Consider the following 17,741-nt stretch of genomic DNA (forward strand, 5'->3'; position numbering starts at 1 on the left):
GGACCTCCAGATGTTGCTAAATTACAACTCCCAGCATGCCCGGACAGCCAACGGCTGTCCGGGCATGCTGGGAGTTGTAATTTTGCAACATCTGGAGATCCGCAGGTTGGAGACCACTGCCCTATCCAGTAAAAAGCTGAATACAAAGTCTCTTAATGAGGTGTTCTGCATATACACACAGGCCACATGTCAGCAGTACATTCTGTATCTGAACAATCATTAACCAGGTTACTGATAAGCATTTACAGACATGTACAAGACACATAACATGGCCCCCAACTCCATTCACTGGTAAGCTGGTGTTGAATCAACCTATGCTTCTCATTCACTGACTCAGCCCTGGTTGTTTGCAATGGGCGGATTTGCACCCTCCTCCTCCTCCTCCTCCTCCTCTTCCTAAACACCAGGCTTGAGAAGCAGAAGCTGAGCTCCAGCAAGTGACAGACACTGCAGCTGAGCCAACAGTTGGTAATCCCTTGTGTAGACATGGTAAGGCGATGCTTTTATATACCATTTTTGTTTTTATTTTGTAATTTTCAGTAGGGTAAAATATTGATCCTGTTGAGCGGTTGTTGTAATGGAAGAGACACAAGTCAAAGTGCATTAGTTAATAAACAGCTCAGCCAGCTCTGCTGCATGATAAGGCTGGCTATATAAACTTCACCTGACTTTTCTTCCATGTTTGCTATAGCAGAGACTAGAAGGAATGGCATTTTACTCTGTTACATTGTTTTGCCAAAAGAAACAAATGACAATTCTATTTTACGTAGTATTGTTGAAAAAAAAAAGACGCATGATTTATTATTTTGTAATTGTGTCGCTGTTTGAGTTATAGCACATAGAAAACAGAATGTTACATTTTCAATAAACAAAGTTATAATGTCAATATTGACATTTACCCATTGTTTACATTTGTAAACAAACCATATTTACAAATGTAAACAATGGGTAAAGGTTAATGGCCGATAAACTGTAAGGAGGAAAAATATTGGTAGACTGGCATAGGTGTTGTATTTTATCAGCTACTATGAGATAGTAGAAATAGTGTTGCTCGCGAATATTCGCAATGCGAATTTTATTCGCGAATATCGCATATTCGTGAATATTCGCGAATATAGCACTATATATTCGTAATTACGAATATTGTTTTTTTATTTTTTTCACAGTACACATCACAGTGATCATCTCTCTCTGCTTCCAGCTTGTGTGGTCTAAAGAAGACTCTAATACTAGTGTGTGAGACTGGCGTACGAATTTTCGCATATGCCAATTTTTGCTTATGCAAATTTTCGCACATGCAAATTTTCGTTAATGCTAATTTTAACATATGATGATTTTTAGCTTATGCGAAAATATAACGCGAATATTACGAATATGCGAATTTAGCGAATATATGATGAATATTTGTCCATATATTTGCAAAATATCGCAAATTCGAATATGGGCCTATGCTGCTCAACACTAGTAGAGAATTCAATATACTGTATTAATAAGGCGTATATAAGTGTCCATTTTTTTGTATGACAGAACTGAAAGCAACTGTTGTACAGTCCATAGAAATCAAGATGTGCAAATGTTTTAACGTGAATGAAGGGGGCCAGAATCTATGGGGGAATTTATCATTGAATGTCTAAATTAAGTTATTTTTTTACCATTTACTTGTGTGTACATCAAGTGTAAAAACACACACGCACACGCACGCACACACCCCCTCCACCTTTTCCAGCCCACCGGAGCACCTGAAGGCTGAACTAATTTACGCAGGATAAGTCATCAACTGCCGAGCCGAGAAGTTCGTGACAAATCAAATTTACTGTAAGTTCGCTCATCTCTACTTATGAGCTTCTGAAGTTAAGGTTGTTCTTTTCTGTCTAAGTGCTCTCTGATGACACCTGTCTCGAGAAACGCCCAGTTTAGAAGCAAATCCCCATAGCAAACCTCTTCTAAACTGGGCGTTTCCCGAGACAGGTGTCATCAGAGAGCACTTAGACAGAAAAGAGCAACCTTAACTTCAGAAGCTCTTAAGTACTGAAAGGATTAAGATTTTTTAATAGAAGTAATTTACAAATCTGTTTAACTTTCTGGAGCCAGTTGATATATATAAAAAAGTTTTGGATAAACCCTTTAATGTGTTTTCAATAAACCCCATTCCTAAATTTATAACCAACAATTTGGCATAGGTCAAGTAGATATATGGTTAGAATTTTCAGTCACGTCAAATGTCTTCACATTTTTCCAAGAAAAGAAGCTTTGGCTGGGCATGAGATGGTTAATACACAGTGATTAAGGGTTAAGGATGAGATTAGATGCAGTTTGCTTGGCCTGGTTTAATGAACGTTGCTCAATACGCAATGTAATTTGAAACATAAGGGAAAAAGTCTTGAAGTTATTGATGGAAATGAAGAGCATCATCATCACATGTGGGACGACTTTGTAGTAGCCACATTTAAAGTTGTAGATCATATTCTGGAGCAAAACAGGAACAGATTGAGACAGAGGGGAAAAAAGAAAACCTGGGGAAGTAAAGAATATCTAAAACATATGCTTATTCCAATTTTTTTATATTATATTATATTGTATTTCCTGCTTTTCTGTAGGCCTTGATATTCATTATAATGGGATGAATATGTGGTCTATTAAAAAAGCAAAACGGAACCAACATGTGATGAAGCACTATGGCACTTTTATAGCACCACTGTTACTTTTGATCTAGCAAATACATTTTTTTATATATTTTATTTAAAAAAAAAAGAAAATCCTAGGTTCACTACTACAATTCTTAAATACAATAATGTTTGTGAACAGGAGTAATTCAGGTAAAAGTAGTGGGAAGGTGCTATGAAAACTAATGTCCCAGGGTCAATCTGTATTGTAAATAGTACTTTAAAGGGGTACTCTGGTGGAAAAATGTTTTTTTTTTTTTTTTTTAATCCACTGGTGCCAGAAAGTTAAACAGATTTGTAAATGACTTCTATTAAAAAATCTTTACCCTTCCAGTACTTTTTAGCTGCTGTATGCTACAGAGGAAATTCTATTTTTGAATTTCTTTTTTTCTCTTGTCCACAGTGCTCTCTGAGGAACATAGGTTTGCTATGGAGATTTTCTCTTGCTCTGGACAGTTCCTGTTACGGAAATGTCCACCGGAGTACCCCTTTAAGCTAGCTCTGCACTGTGTTAGTGCTTTTTCCATATGTATCAATAACTGAAAATGGGACGCGGACCTATTCTGTAACTAAAGACAACGGATGCATTTCATTTCAGTGACCCGAATGGAGTCACCTAGTCACTCTATCCGGGACCAATTTGCTACTTTAAGCAGGTTTAAAGTGCGGTCTACTTTGTTGTCTAGTCCGCTTAAAATATTGCATACATTCCGAACAGAGGGGGAGATGTAACAAAACTTATTCAGAGGAAAAGTTTCCCATGACAGCCAATCAGATCGCTTTGTTCAATTTGCAGAGGCCTTGTTCAAAATGAAAGAAGCGAGCTGATTGGTTGCTATGAGCAACTGGGCAACTTTTCCTCTGGACAGGTTCTGATAAATCTCCTCCAGAGTCACTAGATGATTCCGATCAGGCCACTAAAATGGATGTTATCCATTCCCCTCTGTTACAGTATATGTCAGGAAAGCTGGTTAATACTACAGAATCGGAGGCTGGAGATTTTGAATGCAGCCATGGTCAACTGAATCATCCCGATAAACGACAATGGCCCTCATTTACTATTCTAAACCCGACTTCTTTTGTCGGGTTTTTTTGTCGCATCTTTGTCTGCGCCATGTCTGCGACACGATGCAACATTTTTTCCCGACGGACCCGATGTGGATTCTCCCAAACCCGAAAAAGGGGCGTAACCCGACATTTCTGAGCTTTCCCACGTATTTATAAAGGTTTCCACCCCGAATTTGTTGAATTGTTGTGGATTTTTTCCCGACAGCTCAGAGGAGTTGGAAACCAAAACCAACAAAACGCACGTGCGACAAACAAGATGCGACTTAATAATAAATACCAGGGGAAAAAAGCAGTCGGGTAAGAAAGCAACATAGACTTACAACCCGATTTTCTAAGTAAATGAGGGCCAATGTCTGCGGTAGGGTTTCCGCCAGAACATTGCGCATGTTCAATGTTGTGGCAGAATTATTTGATCATAATTTTTCTGTGGGAAATACAGACCAGAAAATTCCGATGTGTAAATGGGTTAACGGAAAACCCAATCACCTGCATGTTACCTTCATGCAGCAGAATTTCTGACCGAAATTCCAGTCAAAAATTCTGTAGTGTGCAACCTGCTTAACAGGTTTCACTATTCTAATACATTATAATCAACTTTCTTTCAGAAAGGGGTGGGGATCTGCTGAGATTTACATCCCCTGAGCCTCAGACTCACGCCCCCTTGAGCTTAACCCCTTAAGGACCCATGACGTACTCGTACGTCATTGAGAATCCCTGCCCCCGCCGGGCGGGGATCGGACCGGGATGCCTGCTGAAATCATTCAGCAGGCATCCCGTGCAAACGCCCGGGGGGGGGGGGGGGTTGTCATCAGACCCCCCCCCCCCCCCCCCCCCCATGTTGGTGATCGCGGCAAATCGCAAGTGAATTCACACTTGGGATTTGTGCGATTCTGGGTCTATGGTGACCCGGAATATAAGGGGGATCGTGGTTGTCCAAGACACTGACGATCCCCCTGAAGGGATAAGAGTGAGGTGGCAGGGGTGCCACCCCTCCTATACCTGCTATTGGTCGTATAGACGTGATGACCGATAGTAGGCGCGGGGGGGGGTTACCTTCGGTTTCCCCTATCCGCTCACCCACAATAGGCGGGGCAGGACAGGGAAACCGATAGGGACCGATGCCGAACGTCACTTACCGATCTGCGGACGGCGGTGATCGACGGCCGGCGATGTCGTGCGGCCGGCTCTCTGGATCCTACGGAAGCCGGTGAGTTGCCTAGCAACATCTGGAGGGCTACAGTTTGAGACCACTATACAGTATAGCCCTCCAGATGTTGCAACACTACAACTATCAGCATGCCAAGACAGCTGTTTGGGCATGCTGGGAGTTGTAGTTTTGCAACAGCTGGAGGTCTACAATTTAGAGACCACTGCACAGTGATTTCCAAACTGTAGCCCTCTAGATCTTGCAAAACTACAACTCCTAGCATGCCTACACAGCAGTTTGCTGTGTGGGCATGCTGGGATTTGTAGTTTTGCAACATCTGGAGGGCCACAGTTTGGAGATCACTGTGCAGTGGTCTCTAAACTGTAGCCCTCCAGATGTTGCAAAACTGCAAATCCCAGCATGCCCAAACAGCAAACAGCTGTCTAGGCATGCTGGGAGTTGTAGTTGCGCACCTCCAGCTGTTGCATAGCTACATCTCCCAGCATGCCCTTCGGCGATCAGTACATGCTGGGAGTTGTAGTTTTGCAATAGCTGGAGACACGCTGGTTGGAAAATACTGAGTTAGGTAACAGAACCTAACTGAAGGTTTTCCAACCAGTGTGCCTCCAGCTGTTGCAAAAGTACAACTCCCAGCATCCACGGTCTGTCAGTACATGCTGGGAGTTGTAGTTTTGAAACAAATGGAGGTTTGCCACACGGGCAGGTTTACAGTAAGTTTCCTGCTTGAAGTTTGAGCTGCATCAAATATTTCGCCACAGGGCAAACTCCTAGCGGGGAACTCACCGTAACCCGCCAGTGCGAATGTACCCTAAAAACACTACACTACCACATAATAAAGGGTAAAACACTACATATACACCCCCTTACACTGTCCCCCACCCCCCCAATAAAAATGAAAAACGTATTGTATGGCGGTGTTTCCAAAACGGAGCCTCCAGCTGTTGCAAAACAACAACTCCCAGCATTTCCGGACAGCCACTGACTGTCCAGGCATGCTGGGAGTTTAGCAACAGCTGGAGGCACCCTGTTTGGGAATAACTAGCGTAGAATACCCCTATGTCCACCCCTATGCAATTCCTAATTTAGTCCTCAAATGCGCATGGAGATCTCTCACTTCAGAGCCCTGTCATATTTCAAGGAAACAGTTTAGAGCCACATATGGGGTATTTCTTTACTCTAACATGTAAAGAAATGTTTACACTAACATGCTGGTATTGCCCCATACTTTTTATTTTCACAAGAGCTAAAAGGAAAAAAAGACCCCCCAAAATTTGTAAAACAATTTCTCCTGAGTACGGAAATACCCCATATGTGGGCGTAAAATGCTCTGAGAGCGCACTATGTACATTTGAGGCCTAAATTGGTGATTTGCACAGGGGTGGCTGATTTTACAGCGGTTCTGACATAAATGCAAAAAGGAAATACCCACATGTGACCCCACTTTGGAAACTACACCCCTCACGGAACGTAACAAGGGGGGTATAGTGCGCCTTAACACCCCACAGTTGGATGGAAAAATGAAAAAAAAAAATTTCACAAAAATGCTTGTGTTACCCTAAATTTTTTATTTTTACAAGGGAAAATATGAAAAAAGCCCCCCAAAATGTGTAACCCAATTTCTTCTGAGTAAGAACATATCCCATGTGTGGATGTAAAGTGCTCTGCGGGCGAACTACAATGCTCAGAAGAGAAGGAGCGCCATTGGGCTTTTGAAGAGAAAATTTGTCTGGAATTGAAGGCCACATGTGTTTACAAAGCCCCCATAGTGCCAGGACTAGTGCCAGGACCCCCCCCCCCCCACATGTGACCACATTTTGGAAACTACACCCCTCATGTAATGTAATAAGGGGTACAGTGAGCATTTATGCCCCACAGGTGTCTGACAGATTTTTGGAAGAAGTAATTTTTCATTTGCACAGCCCACAGTTCCAAAGATCTGTCAAACGCCAGTGGGGTGTAAATACTCACTGCACCCCTTATTAAATTCTGTGAGGGGTGTAGTTTCCAAAATAGGGTCACATGTGGGGGGGGGGTCCACTGTTCTGGCAGCACGGGGGACTTTGTAAACGCACATGGCCCTTGACTTCCATTCCAAACAATCTTTTTTTCCAAAAGCTCAATGGCGCTCCTTCTCTTCTGAGCATTGTAGTGCGCCAGCAGAGAACTTCACATCAACACATGGGGTATTTCCATACTCAGAAGAGATGGGGTTACAAATTTTGGGGGGCATTTTGTCCTATTATGCCTTGTAAAAATGTTAAATTTGAGGGAAAACTAGCACTTTTTAGTGAAAAAAAAAAATCATGTACACATCCAACTTTAATGAAAAGTCGTCAAACACCTGTGTGGTGTTAAGGCTCACTGTACCCCTTGTTATGTGCCTTGAGGGGTGTAGTTTCCAAAATAGTATGCCTTGTGTTTTTTTTTTTTTTTGCTGTCCTGGCACCATAGGGGCTTCCTAAATGGGACATGCCCCCAAAACCATTTCAGCAAAATCACTCTCCAAAATCCCATTGTTGCTCCTTTCCTTCTGAGCCCTCTACTGCGCCCACTGAACACTTGACATACACATATGAGGTATTTTCTTAATTGAGAGAAATTGGGTTACACATTTTAGGAAGATTTCTCTCCTTTTACCCCTTGTAAAAATTCAATAACTGGGTCTACAAGAACATGCCAGTGTAAAAAATGAAGATTTTGAATTTTCTCCTTCAATTTGCTGCTATTCCTGTGAAACACCTAAAGGGTTAACAAACCTTTCTAATGTCATTTTGAATACTTTGAGGGGTGAAGTTTTTATAATGGGGTCATTTATGGGGTATTTCTAAAATGAAGGCCCTTCAAATCCACTTCAAAACTGAACTGGTCCCTGAAAAATTTCGATTTTGAAAATGTTGTGAAAAATTGGAAAATTACTGCTGAACTTTGAAGCCGAGGTCTTTCAAAAGTAAAAACATATCAACTTTATGATGGAAACATAAAGTAGACATAGTATATATTTGAATCAATATATAATTTAATTGGAATATTCATTTTCCTAATAAGCAGAGAGCTTCAAAATAAAAATAAAAATGCTAAATTTTCAAAAAGAAATGATGCAAGTATCAACAAAATTTTACCACTAACATAAAGTAGAATATGTCACGAAAAAACTATTTCGGAATCAGAATGAAAGGTGAAAAGCATCCCAGAGTTATTAATGTTTAAAGTGACCAGAGGTGCAAAAAATGGCTGGGTCCTACAGTGAAAATTGGCTGGGTCCTTAACCCCTTAAGGACTCAACCCATTTTGGCCTTAAGGACTCAGACAATTTAATTTTTACGTTTTCATTTTTTCCTCCTCGCCTTCTAAAAATCATAACTTTTATATTTTCATCCACAGACTAGTATGAGGGCTTGTTTTTTGCGCGACCAGTTGTCCTTTGTAATGACATAACTCATTATATCATAAAATATGTATGGCGCAACCAAAAAACACTATTTTTGTGGGGAAATTAAAAAGAAAAACGCAATTTTGCTAATTTTGGAAGGTTTCGTTTTCACGCCGTACAATTTACGGTAAAAATGACACGTGTTCTTTATTTTGAGGGTCAATACGATTAAAATGATACCCATTATTACATACTTTTATATTATTGTTGTGCTTAAAAAAATCACAAACTTTTTAACCAAATTAGTACGTTTATAATCCCTTTATTTTGATGACCTCTAACTTTATTTTTCAGTATAAGCGGCGGTATGAGGGCTCATTTTTTGCACCATGATCTGTACTTTTTTTTTTTTTGATACCACATCTGTATATAAAAAACTTTTAATACATTTTTTTATAATTTTTTTTTTTTATAAAATGTATTAAAGTAGCAATTTTTGACTTTTTTTTTTTTTACGTTCACCGTACGGGATCATTAACATTTTATTTTAATAGTTCGGACATTTACGCACGCGGCGATACCAAATATGTCTATTAAATTAATTTTTTACGCTTTTTGGGGGTAAAATAGGAAAAAACTGATATTTTACTTTTTTATTGGGAGAGGGGATTTTTCACTTTTTTTTTACGTTTACATTTTTTTTTACACTTGAATAGTCCCCATAGGGGACTATTCATAGCAATACCATGATTGCTAATATTGATCTGTTCTATGTATAGGACATAGAACAGATCAGTGTTATCGGCTATCTTCTGTTCTGGTCTGCTCGATCTCAGACCAGAGCAGAAGACACCGGAAGGAGGAAGGTGAGGGGACCTCCGTGCGGCGTTCTGAATGATCGGATCCCCGCAGCAGCGCTGCGGGCGATCCGATCGTTCATTGAAATCGCGCACTGCCGCAGATGCCGGGATCTGTATTGCCGGCGGGTCCCTGGCTGCGATCAGCAGCACATGACACGGGCATCACTCTTATGCCCGCGGTTATGCACAGGATGTAAATGTACCTCCTGGTGCGTTAAGTACCACCGCACCAGGACGTACATTTACGTCCTGCGTCCTTAAGGGGTTAAAGGGGTACTTCGGTGTAAAAAAATATTTTTTAGGTCTTTATAAGTCAACTGGTGCCAGAAAGTTAAACAGATTTGTAAATTACTTCTATTAAAAAAATCTTTACCCTTCCAGTACTTTTTAGCAGCTATATGCTACAGAGGAAATTCCGTTCCTTTTCAATTTCTTTTTTGTCTTGTCCATAGTGTTCTCTGCTGACACCTGATGCCTGTATCAGGAACTGTCCAGAGCAGCATAGGTTTGCTATGGGGATTTTCTCCTCCTCTGGACAATTCCTGATACGGGCATCAGGTGTCAGCAGAGAGCACTGTGGACAAGACAAAAAAGAAATTCAAAAAGAACAGAATTTCCTCTGTAGCATATAGCTGCTAAAAAGTACAGGAAGGGTAAAGATTTTTTAATAGAAGTCATTTACAAATCTGTTTAACTTTCTGGCACCAGTTCATAAAAAAAAAAAAAAAAAATTACCACCTAGTTGGTTATTGAGGAAAATGTACAGATTTACAGCAAAATAGAAAAAATCCCTATGGCTTAGGACTAGGTTGGGCTACAAACCAATATAAATACTGTATCTCTGGCCACAGGTCATCTTTATTCATAGTTCTCAGTCACTGCGTTCAACCTATTGCAGGGATGGAACAGTATCTCATATCTCATCTGGTTGCTAAGATACAGAAACGTATTTCATTGAGCTTGACAGTAAAATGAACAATGTACATGTGTGTAACCTTTTCCTGTTTACTTTAATTCAGAAATGAGAAATGTAAGGTAGGCATGAGATGACGGAATCATGCATTTAGTTGCAGACTGAATCTGAAAAATACTATGTCAGGACACACAAAAAATATGGGAGAGATTCATTAAAGAAGTCTCATACATATAAAGGTATACCCTATACGCAGGATAGGGGATACGTTTTAGATCGCGGGGGGTCCGAGCACTGGGCCCCTGTGATCTCCTGTATGGAGCCCCGGCTCTCCCTTGGAGAAGTGCATCACAATCCCTGCCCGAAGTGGGGGCTGCTATGCCCCCTCCATATATCTCTATTGGAGAGTTGAAGATAGCAAAACAGCTCTCCCAAAGAGAGATATGTAGGAGGCGGGGGTCGTGACGCGCTGCTCCAGGGCAGAGTTGGCTCCATACAGGAGATGGTGGGGGGGGGGGGGGGGGGGCCAGCACTCGGACACCTCGTGATCTAAAACTCAAGTTTTTAACCATGAGAAAACTGCTCTGCCAAGGTTAGATAAATATCCCCTAAAAATCTAAAATACAGAGGGAAGGGGTGACTTATAAAGATCTGTGCCTCTTAATAAATGTGGTGCATCTCAAACACTATCTGTGCATGCCCACTTGCCGCTATGGCTTGCTTGCATTTTGTGAAAGTGGTGTAGGAGGGAAGAAAAACCTTGAAACGTTGAAAATTTCCCCCATAATAAATGTTTCTACAACTTGTGCCAAAATTGTAGCACATTTTAGCATGGGATTATAGATAAGAACAGTGAGACTGGTTTAGGAAAGGATTTTTGTACAGGGACTGAGGGTTGTGTGATGTATTCTTAGACCATTGCTTTGGAAAAAAGAATATGTTGTTGTAATTTAAAGATGTGCTCCATGACTAGAGGTTGCGTAAAAATAAGTACTCCCCACCTCCGATCCCCTGCAGCTACCTTGCTGATATTTCGGGTCCTTCACTAGTCTCAGCTTCTTCTGGCTTCAGGGTCTTTCCACCAGCGGAAGATCAGGTGAGTATATCATGTTTCTTATTTTCATACCACCCCCAGCCATACAGCAAGTAATTTTTTGGCCTAGACATCCCCGTTTATTAACTTTGCCCCAGTACAACACAATCTTGTAACCAAGGCAGGGGTCTAAGAATAAGCATCACCACCATCAGTCCCTGAGATTTAGAATGATGGCTGTTGTGTACAACCCTTTCCAAACCAATCCCACTGCTCTTATCTATTATTCACAGAACCCTATTTCCTCTGTCCCTGGTTAGAAAACACTGGAATTACAACTTAGCTATTTAGCCCCAAGACAAGCTCAAATCCTTCCTAAGCATGTCCATTACTGTCTGGCAGGTAAGTACTAAAGTCACCTTATGGTGGATAACCCCTTTAACTGTTATTCCATGGCTGGTTATAAGTGCGCCACTGACTGGATAGCGCACCTAGTGAAAGAAGTCTCCTTCTCAATCCTTGCCTACCAGGGATTTGAGACTGGGTTTGGCAAGGCAGACCGGTTTTCCCAAATAATTGCCCTATTTTTACTGCCATCCATCTTTCTTTACATGCTGATCAGTTTTTCAATCCTAATAAAGTGTCGCCATGGCTTGATTTTTGTCACCATGGTGCTTCACTATGGAAATGGTGTTCTTGGGGCTAAAGGAGATGTTTGGTTTATATCACACATAACATTTGCCACGTTGGCCTGAAAGTTCAATTTTAGACTCAGAATCTTCCTCCATGCGGTTTGGTAAACTACCAACCCTTTTTGTATGACCCAACCCTGGTCACTATGTAAGGAGAGCTCTTTGGTCTTCATGTTACTTGCTTAGTATTGCTGACTGACACCTGTTTATTAACTATGTTTTTTTTTCTTTCCATTGTAATAATAGATTATTATGTGAGGTCTATCTACATAAAATCCATTACAGGTTGTAATGCAATAAAACAGGGGAAACACCAAAGAGGTTATAGTTTTGCAAGGCTTTGTAAATGTTTAATGCATGTTATATCAATATATTTATTGTTTTTGTATTTAAAGGCAGGAAAGGCTCACAGACTCAGTGGAGAGGAACGAGAGCAGCTCCTGCCTAACCTGAGGGCAGTTGGGTGGAATGAACTGGATGGCAGAGATGCTATTTGCAAAGAATTTCATTTCAAGGATTTCAATAGGGTAAGGTTAAAACATTTTCAAAGCTTTACACATTTCAATTTAGGATCTCTAACTTCTACACATATCAGTAACTGGTTCATGCATCACTTAAAAACGTGACGGTATGACCTAGAGCAGTAGTTCCCAAACAGGGAGCCTCCAGCTGTTGTAAAACTGCAACTCCCAGCATGCATGGACACCCTTTGACAGTCTTCAACAGCTGAAGGCTCCTTGTTGTTTTACTAATTATAGCCAGATATGGAAACATGTTCTATTTTTCTAGTCAGTTTCTACTTTCTGATTAGTCATTTTTCTTTATTTCATCTTAGTTCATTATTATGTGGGCAGACATCTTGCCTGAGCTACCTTTAACAGTATTTAGAGATATGCTTTCCATCAAGCACCATGGACATGGGCACAATAGACTACAGCTGACCCTATTTACTTCTATGGGAGAGTTTTCTTTTTTTTTTTTTTTTATCTTACTTTTAATTTAGTGTTGCAAAACATTATAAAGCATATCACAAAATAGGATCAATTAAATGTCAGATCTAATTTGGATCTTAAAAAAAATGTAATATAATTATCCTATAACATACATTACACTAAGTCTGTATTTTCCCAATTTTAAAATGAAATAACCAACTCAACCCCAATATGGTAGTTTTTTCTAGGCATGCTCTGTGACCTGCGCAGAAGTTAATGTACAGGAAGGGAAGCAGAGCTCTGATCATGGAGTGAACTCATCCCATCTTATTGAAATGCTGGTGTCACCTTTCATTCTGTGACAAGAAGGGCACTGCCCACAAGTATTCCCTACAGAACAGAGTCGGGTTATTAGGCCTGATTGCCAGAAGAAGAAAAAAAAAAATTCTGGATTATTTTTTATTATAGGTAGTAAAATAGGTCATAAGTTCTTGACCAGTGAGTGTCTAGTGCTGGGACTTCTAGTCACAGGAACAGGGGCCTCATGTCCCCAGTGGCAATCAAGCATAAGTGGTTGCTGCATCATATAAACTGTATGGTACTACTATAGATAGCGGCGGAACGGATCCTGCGTGACCTATATACATCTGCTCCTTTTATCTTGAACAGCAACCGGAAATGTTTATAAAAAAATTTCTTTATTTTTATTCTTTTATATTTCTATTTTTTTCATGTCTATATGGTCTGCTCCATTTGTTTCATGTCTGCCGTTTTTTTCATGTCTGCCGTTTTCTCTTGTTGCACTTTCTTGATCGCAGTAGTGGGGCATATTCTCTATATTCTATTAGGTGCACCCCTTACTTACCTCAATTACAGGTGGGCCAGAGACGTGTGCGAGTACTTGATGGACACTTCTGGCGTGGGCATCAATTAAAGGCCACCCTCAGTGACTAGGTTTTGGTGGGCAGGACTCCCCTATTCACCTAGGGGTAGTCCCTTTCCTCCATTTGTACGTTGGGGATCCTTTCGGTAGGTCTCTCAACCCCCTAGAGAGGGTCCAGAGTGCAGTGTCCAGTATGCATGGTTCTGCTTGTGTGGCCCAGTTTACTAATTGCTGCTTGCGCAAGGCGATATATAAAAGACTTTTTCGTCCTTGCACAGTATAACTATTTTAATGTGCACCTTCATATGTGACCCCGATGCTCTGCCATTTCTCTAATTTTGCCCTTTGAGTTGCCCTTAACAACAATGGCCAGACATGTTTTCTTTGCCCTTCCCATTTCTCTGACAGACAGTGGGTTCTCTGCGCACGTGCGTGCGACATCCATCTACCGCGCGTGCGCGGCGTCCCCCCATGTCCGAACTGGAGTTTTTTCTATCCTGCGCCCTACGCAGGCGCAGTATTGTATGTTCTCCTTCGCTCATGTGACTTGGTGCGATCGCACCACTTCCGGTTGCGTTCCAACCTCACCTTCCGGTTGCGGTCCAAGTACAACCTCGCTGTATCTAACATCGTGCGCCACATATATAATGTTTATGTTGTAATATGTCGTATATTGACTGTTTGTTTTGATATGCTAATGATGTGATGTAACTGTGACGTCATGTCCTTCTACCATATTTATACCGCACCATGTGCACATGTAACTGCTTGATAAAGGCTGTTACATAGTGCACATGAAGCTGAAACGTTGCCTTGATGTTTGAATTGGAATAAAGCCACATTCACTTTTCATCTTATTGGAGTGCTACAGTCTTCTCCTTTCTACAAGTGCTCTAGTAGTTATCACCTTTCCAATTATTAGTAGAATGCCCCTTTTAAAATTAAGGATGCTTATCTGCATTTGTCACTGGGATTATGAGATGTTATTCTTGCTAACCATTATAAAACATAAACGTGCATGTATAAAAAAGTTTTTTTTAAATAATTATAAAATCCCATTATTATTGTTTTATAGGCTTTTGGATTCATGACCAGAGTTGCATTACAAGCTGAAAAGTTAGATCACCACCCTGAATGGTTTAATGTCTACAACAAGGTAATGAAAATGTATAAGTTAGATAAGAAAAATTTATGAAATGTTTTGGGGGTATGGCCTTATGTCCAGAAAACTCTACCTGTCAGCCATAGGATAAAGGTGTACATAGCACAGCTTCAGAACTCTAGGAGTACCTTTTGAAAGGGTGAGAAAGCAGATTTGAATCATAACTTCCTGCATCTCAAAATAAAAGTTTCATCCATGTTTATTGGGATGGCTCTTTAGCATGGACAAGGGATAGTCTATGGCTTCACCTGACAACAGTTACTCAAGGCAGAGGACCTGCACAAATATGGTCAGAGAGTGGAGCAGCAAGGTTTCAGGTCATGACGTCACAGCCATGCCCCCTCAATGCAAGTCTATGGGAGGGGGCGTGATGGCCATCACGCCCCCTCCCATAGACTTGCATTGAGGGGACATGGTGTGATGTCATGAGGGGCGTGGCCGTGATGTCACAACCCCAGCGTTCAAAACTAAATGTCCTGCATGCTGGGGGAGTGGAGTACCCCTTTAACCACATTGAATGGGGATGATCGGCATCCAAATCCACAACAATAGAGGATAAAATTAACGCCAAAGTATGCCTTATAGGATATTCCCAAAATTTAAAATTTCTCCTGTTCATAAGATAGGGGATACCTAGGTTAAAAGTGGATGTCAGACTACTTGGAACCCCGTTGATCACTGCAATGGGGAAAAATGGCCACTGGCAATTTATCCCTAGAGTGGCGCTAAGAAAGGTTAAAAATCTGAACATTGCCAAGACACTATATATAGCGCAGGCAGTGCAAATGTGGTCCTTTTCTATCATTACGGAAGACATTTTCCCCCCATTCTGGTGATCGGCGGAGGTCCAAGTAGCCGGTAGTCAGGGTCTTAAGTAGGTTATAACTTTTAATTGGGCAAATACATTAAAAAGGGTAATTTAATTTTTTTTTTTTTTTGGGGGGGGGCATTTATTATTTTCATTTTATACCATTTGTGTTAAAGTATAAATGCATTCCCATTAGTACCGTAATTTGCCATCAAGAAAAAATAGTTAATGTAATATAATTCTTCTGTGTTTTCAAGGTTCATATCACTTTGAGCACTCATGAATGTGGAGGTCTTTCCGAGAGGGACATTAACCTGGCCAGCTTTATTGAACAAGTTGCAGCCACTTTGTCTTAACAATAGGTGGCAGCACTGCCACACGATCGGGTGTCCAGATGAAGCAAGTCAATGATGCTGTGTGTTTGTGTGTGAATATGGAAATGCCCATTCTTCTCTTGTATGCTGGTAAAACATAAAAACAGTAGCACACTATAATACTAGATGCAATTATACTGCCAAACCCTTCTTTGTGTATTTGTGACTGTAGTTCCAAGTAGCTTTGGCCCTAAATGGGAAAATGTTTACTACAGCCCTTATCTCTATGTATTACAGTACATAACAGTATTACTACATTTTATAGTGAATAAATATTATGTACTATTGTTTTTATCCAGTGTGATGTGTAAAGTGTTAATAAATGCCTTATTTTACTGCTTTGTAAAAGTCATTCAGAATTAGTTGATTACTAAAGCTGCTACTATTTCTTGAAATTTTGTTTTCAATATTTTGAGGTTTCTCCACTTTGATATTAAAGGGGTACTCCGCTCCCATACATCTTATCCCCTATGCAAAGGATAGGGGATAAGATATCTGATTGTGGATATCTGCTGGGACCTCCCTGCTGCACCCGACGTTCGTTTAGAGCATTGGGTGCAGCGCCGGAGGCTCGTGACGGCACAGCCACGCCCCTTCCATAGACTTGCACTGAGGGGGCGTGGCTGTGACATCATGAGCCTCTGCCCCTCATAGTCATTCATAAGACACACTGCGACGTTCACTCCATGCTCCAGATGTCTGGGGTTCCACAGCAGAGTCCCCCACGGTCAGACATCTTATCCCCTATCCTTTGGATAGAGGATAAGATGTCTAGGGGTGAAGTACCCCTTTAACCCCAGTCTTTCTTTAGGGGAAGATATTCTTTTTTTTTTTTTTCTAATGAAGACCAAAATTATGGTTTCCTCCCCTATATAGTAATCAATTAATAAGATGTTTTAGATCACTAGGATATGTATTTACTCTGGTGAAGGTTTGTCCTCTCGGGCCACCAGCATTCCCGCAAAGGAATCACTGGAGCCACTGACCACCCAGCTTTGCAGGGAGCAGCAGAACAAACCAGTTGTAGTAAATAAGGCTGGCTACAGTTCCCTGCACAGCCAAGGGTCTAACAGTACACAGGAAAGAGTGAAGAGGAGACAGGTTTAAGTAGTACTGCGTCCTCTTCATTCTCAGGATCGATGGAGGTCTCACAGATCATACAGTGATGTCATATGTTAGTGTTAAAGTGATATGATAGCACTTTTTGACATTGACAATGTTTTTAAAAGCCACAATAAAAAGCATCCAATGTCAGAAAGATGTCTTCCCTCCTTGTCTTACAGAAACTTGAGAGGTTAAACGGTCAGGTTTCCCTTTAAGCACTGGTGTGAGATCTAATACTAGAAAGTCCTATAATCTATCTGCAGTCTATGTCTGCTCTGTGGACAGAATGTAATCTTATCCCTTAGCAAGATGAGAAGCAGGAAAGGTGGCAGATAAGGGGAGAAAGAGGCCCCTTTCTGAGATATATTACAAAGCTGCTTGTATGCCCGTGTACTTTGATTTATGCATAGTTTATTAAAATGTCAGACCATTTAATTCCTGTCCCCTAGTTCTCGCAACACTGTCAGCTTAGTAAGTACGGTTGAAAAAAAAGGGGTGCATTATGTTTAACCAAGGCGGTGAAGGGGCAGGGGATGCGATTTGTTTCTGTATATGCATTAATGTAATTGTATTTGAATTATGTGTTTAACCCTGTTTTGTAGCTCTCAACTGTTCCTGCTGTGACCAGTTACTCCGATAGACCATTCCATAAATTCAGTTTTTATGAGAAAAAAGGCCTCTGGAGACCAAACCTTTTTTTTTTTTTTTTGC

General features: G+C 40.9%; 1 protein-coding gene across 1 annotated transcript; it reads left to right on the top strand.

The window, feature by feature from the left end:
- The first annotated feature begins 351 nt into the window (after positions 1-351).
- PCBD1 (pterin-4 alpha-carbinolamine dehydratase 1) lies at positions 352-16,213 on the top strand. The gene is made up of 4 exons (XM_056529426.1): positions 352-489; positions 12,163-12,294; positions 14,658-14,738; positions 15,810-16,213. Exons 1-4 carry the CDS (start codon positions 487-489, stop codon positions 15,906-15,908), a joined length of 315 nt encoding a protein of 104 aa, XP_056385401.1. The 5' UTR covers positions 352-486; the 3' UTR covers positions 15,909-16,213.
- Positions 16,214-17,741: the final 1,528 nt, after the last annotated feature.

This window comes from Hyla sarda, chromosome 7 (genome assembly GCF_029499605.1).
Source record: "Hyla sarda isolate aHylSar1 chromosome 7, aHylSar1.hap1, whole genome shotgun sequence".
Taxonomy (NCBI): domain Eukaryota; kingdom Metazoa; phylum Chordata; class Amphibia; order Anura; family Hylidae; genus Hyla; species Hyla sarda.

Coding starts and splice junctions, on each gene's coding strand:
- PCBD1 (XM_056529426.1), top strand. Junction 12,295..14,657: donor ATTTCAAGGATTTCAATAGG/GTAAGGTTAAAA, acceptor ATTGTTTTATAG/GCTTTTGGATTCATGACCAG. Junction 14,739..15,809: donor GGTTTAATGTCTACAACAAG/GTAATGAAAATG, acceptor TGTGTTTTCAAG/GTTCATATCACTTTGAGCAC.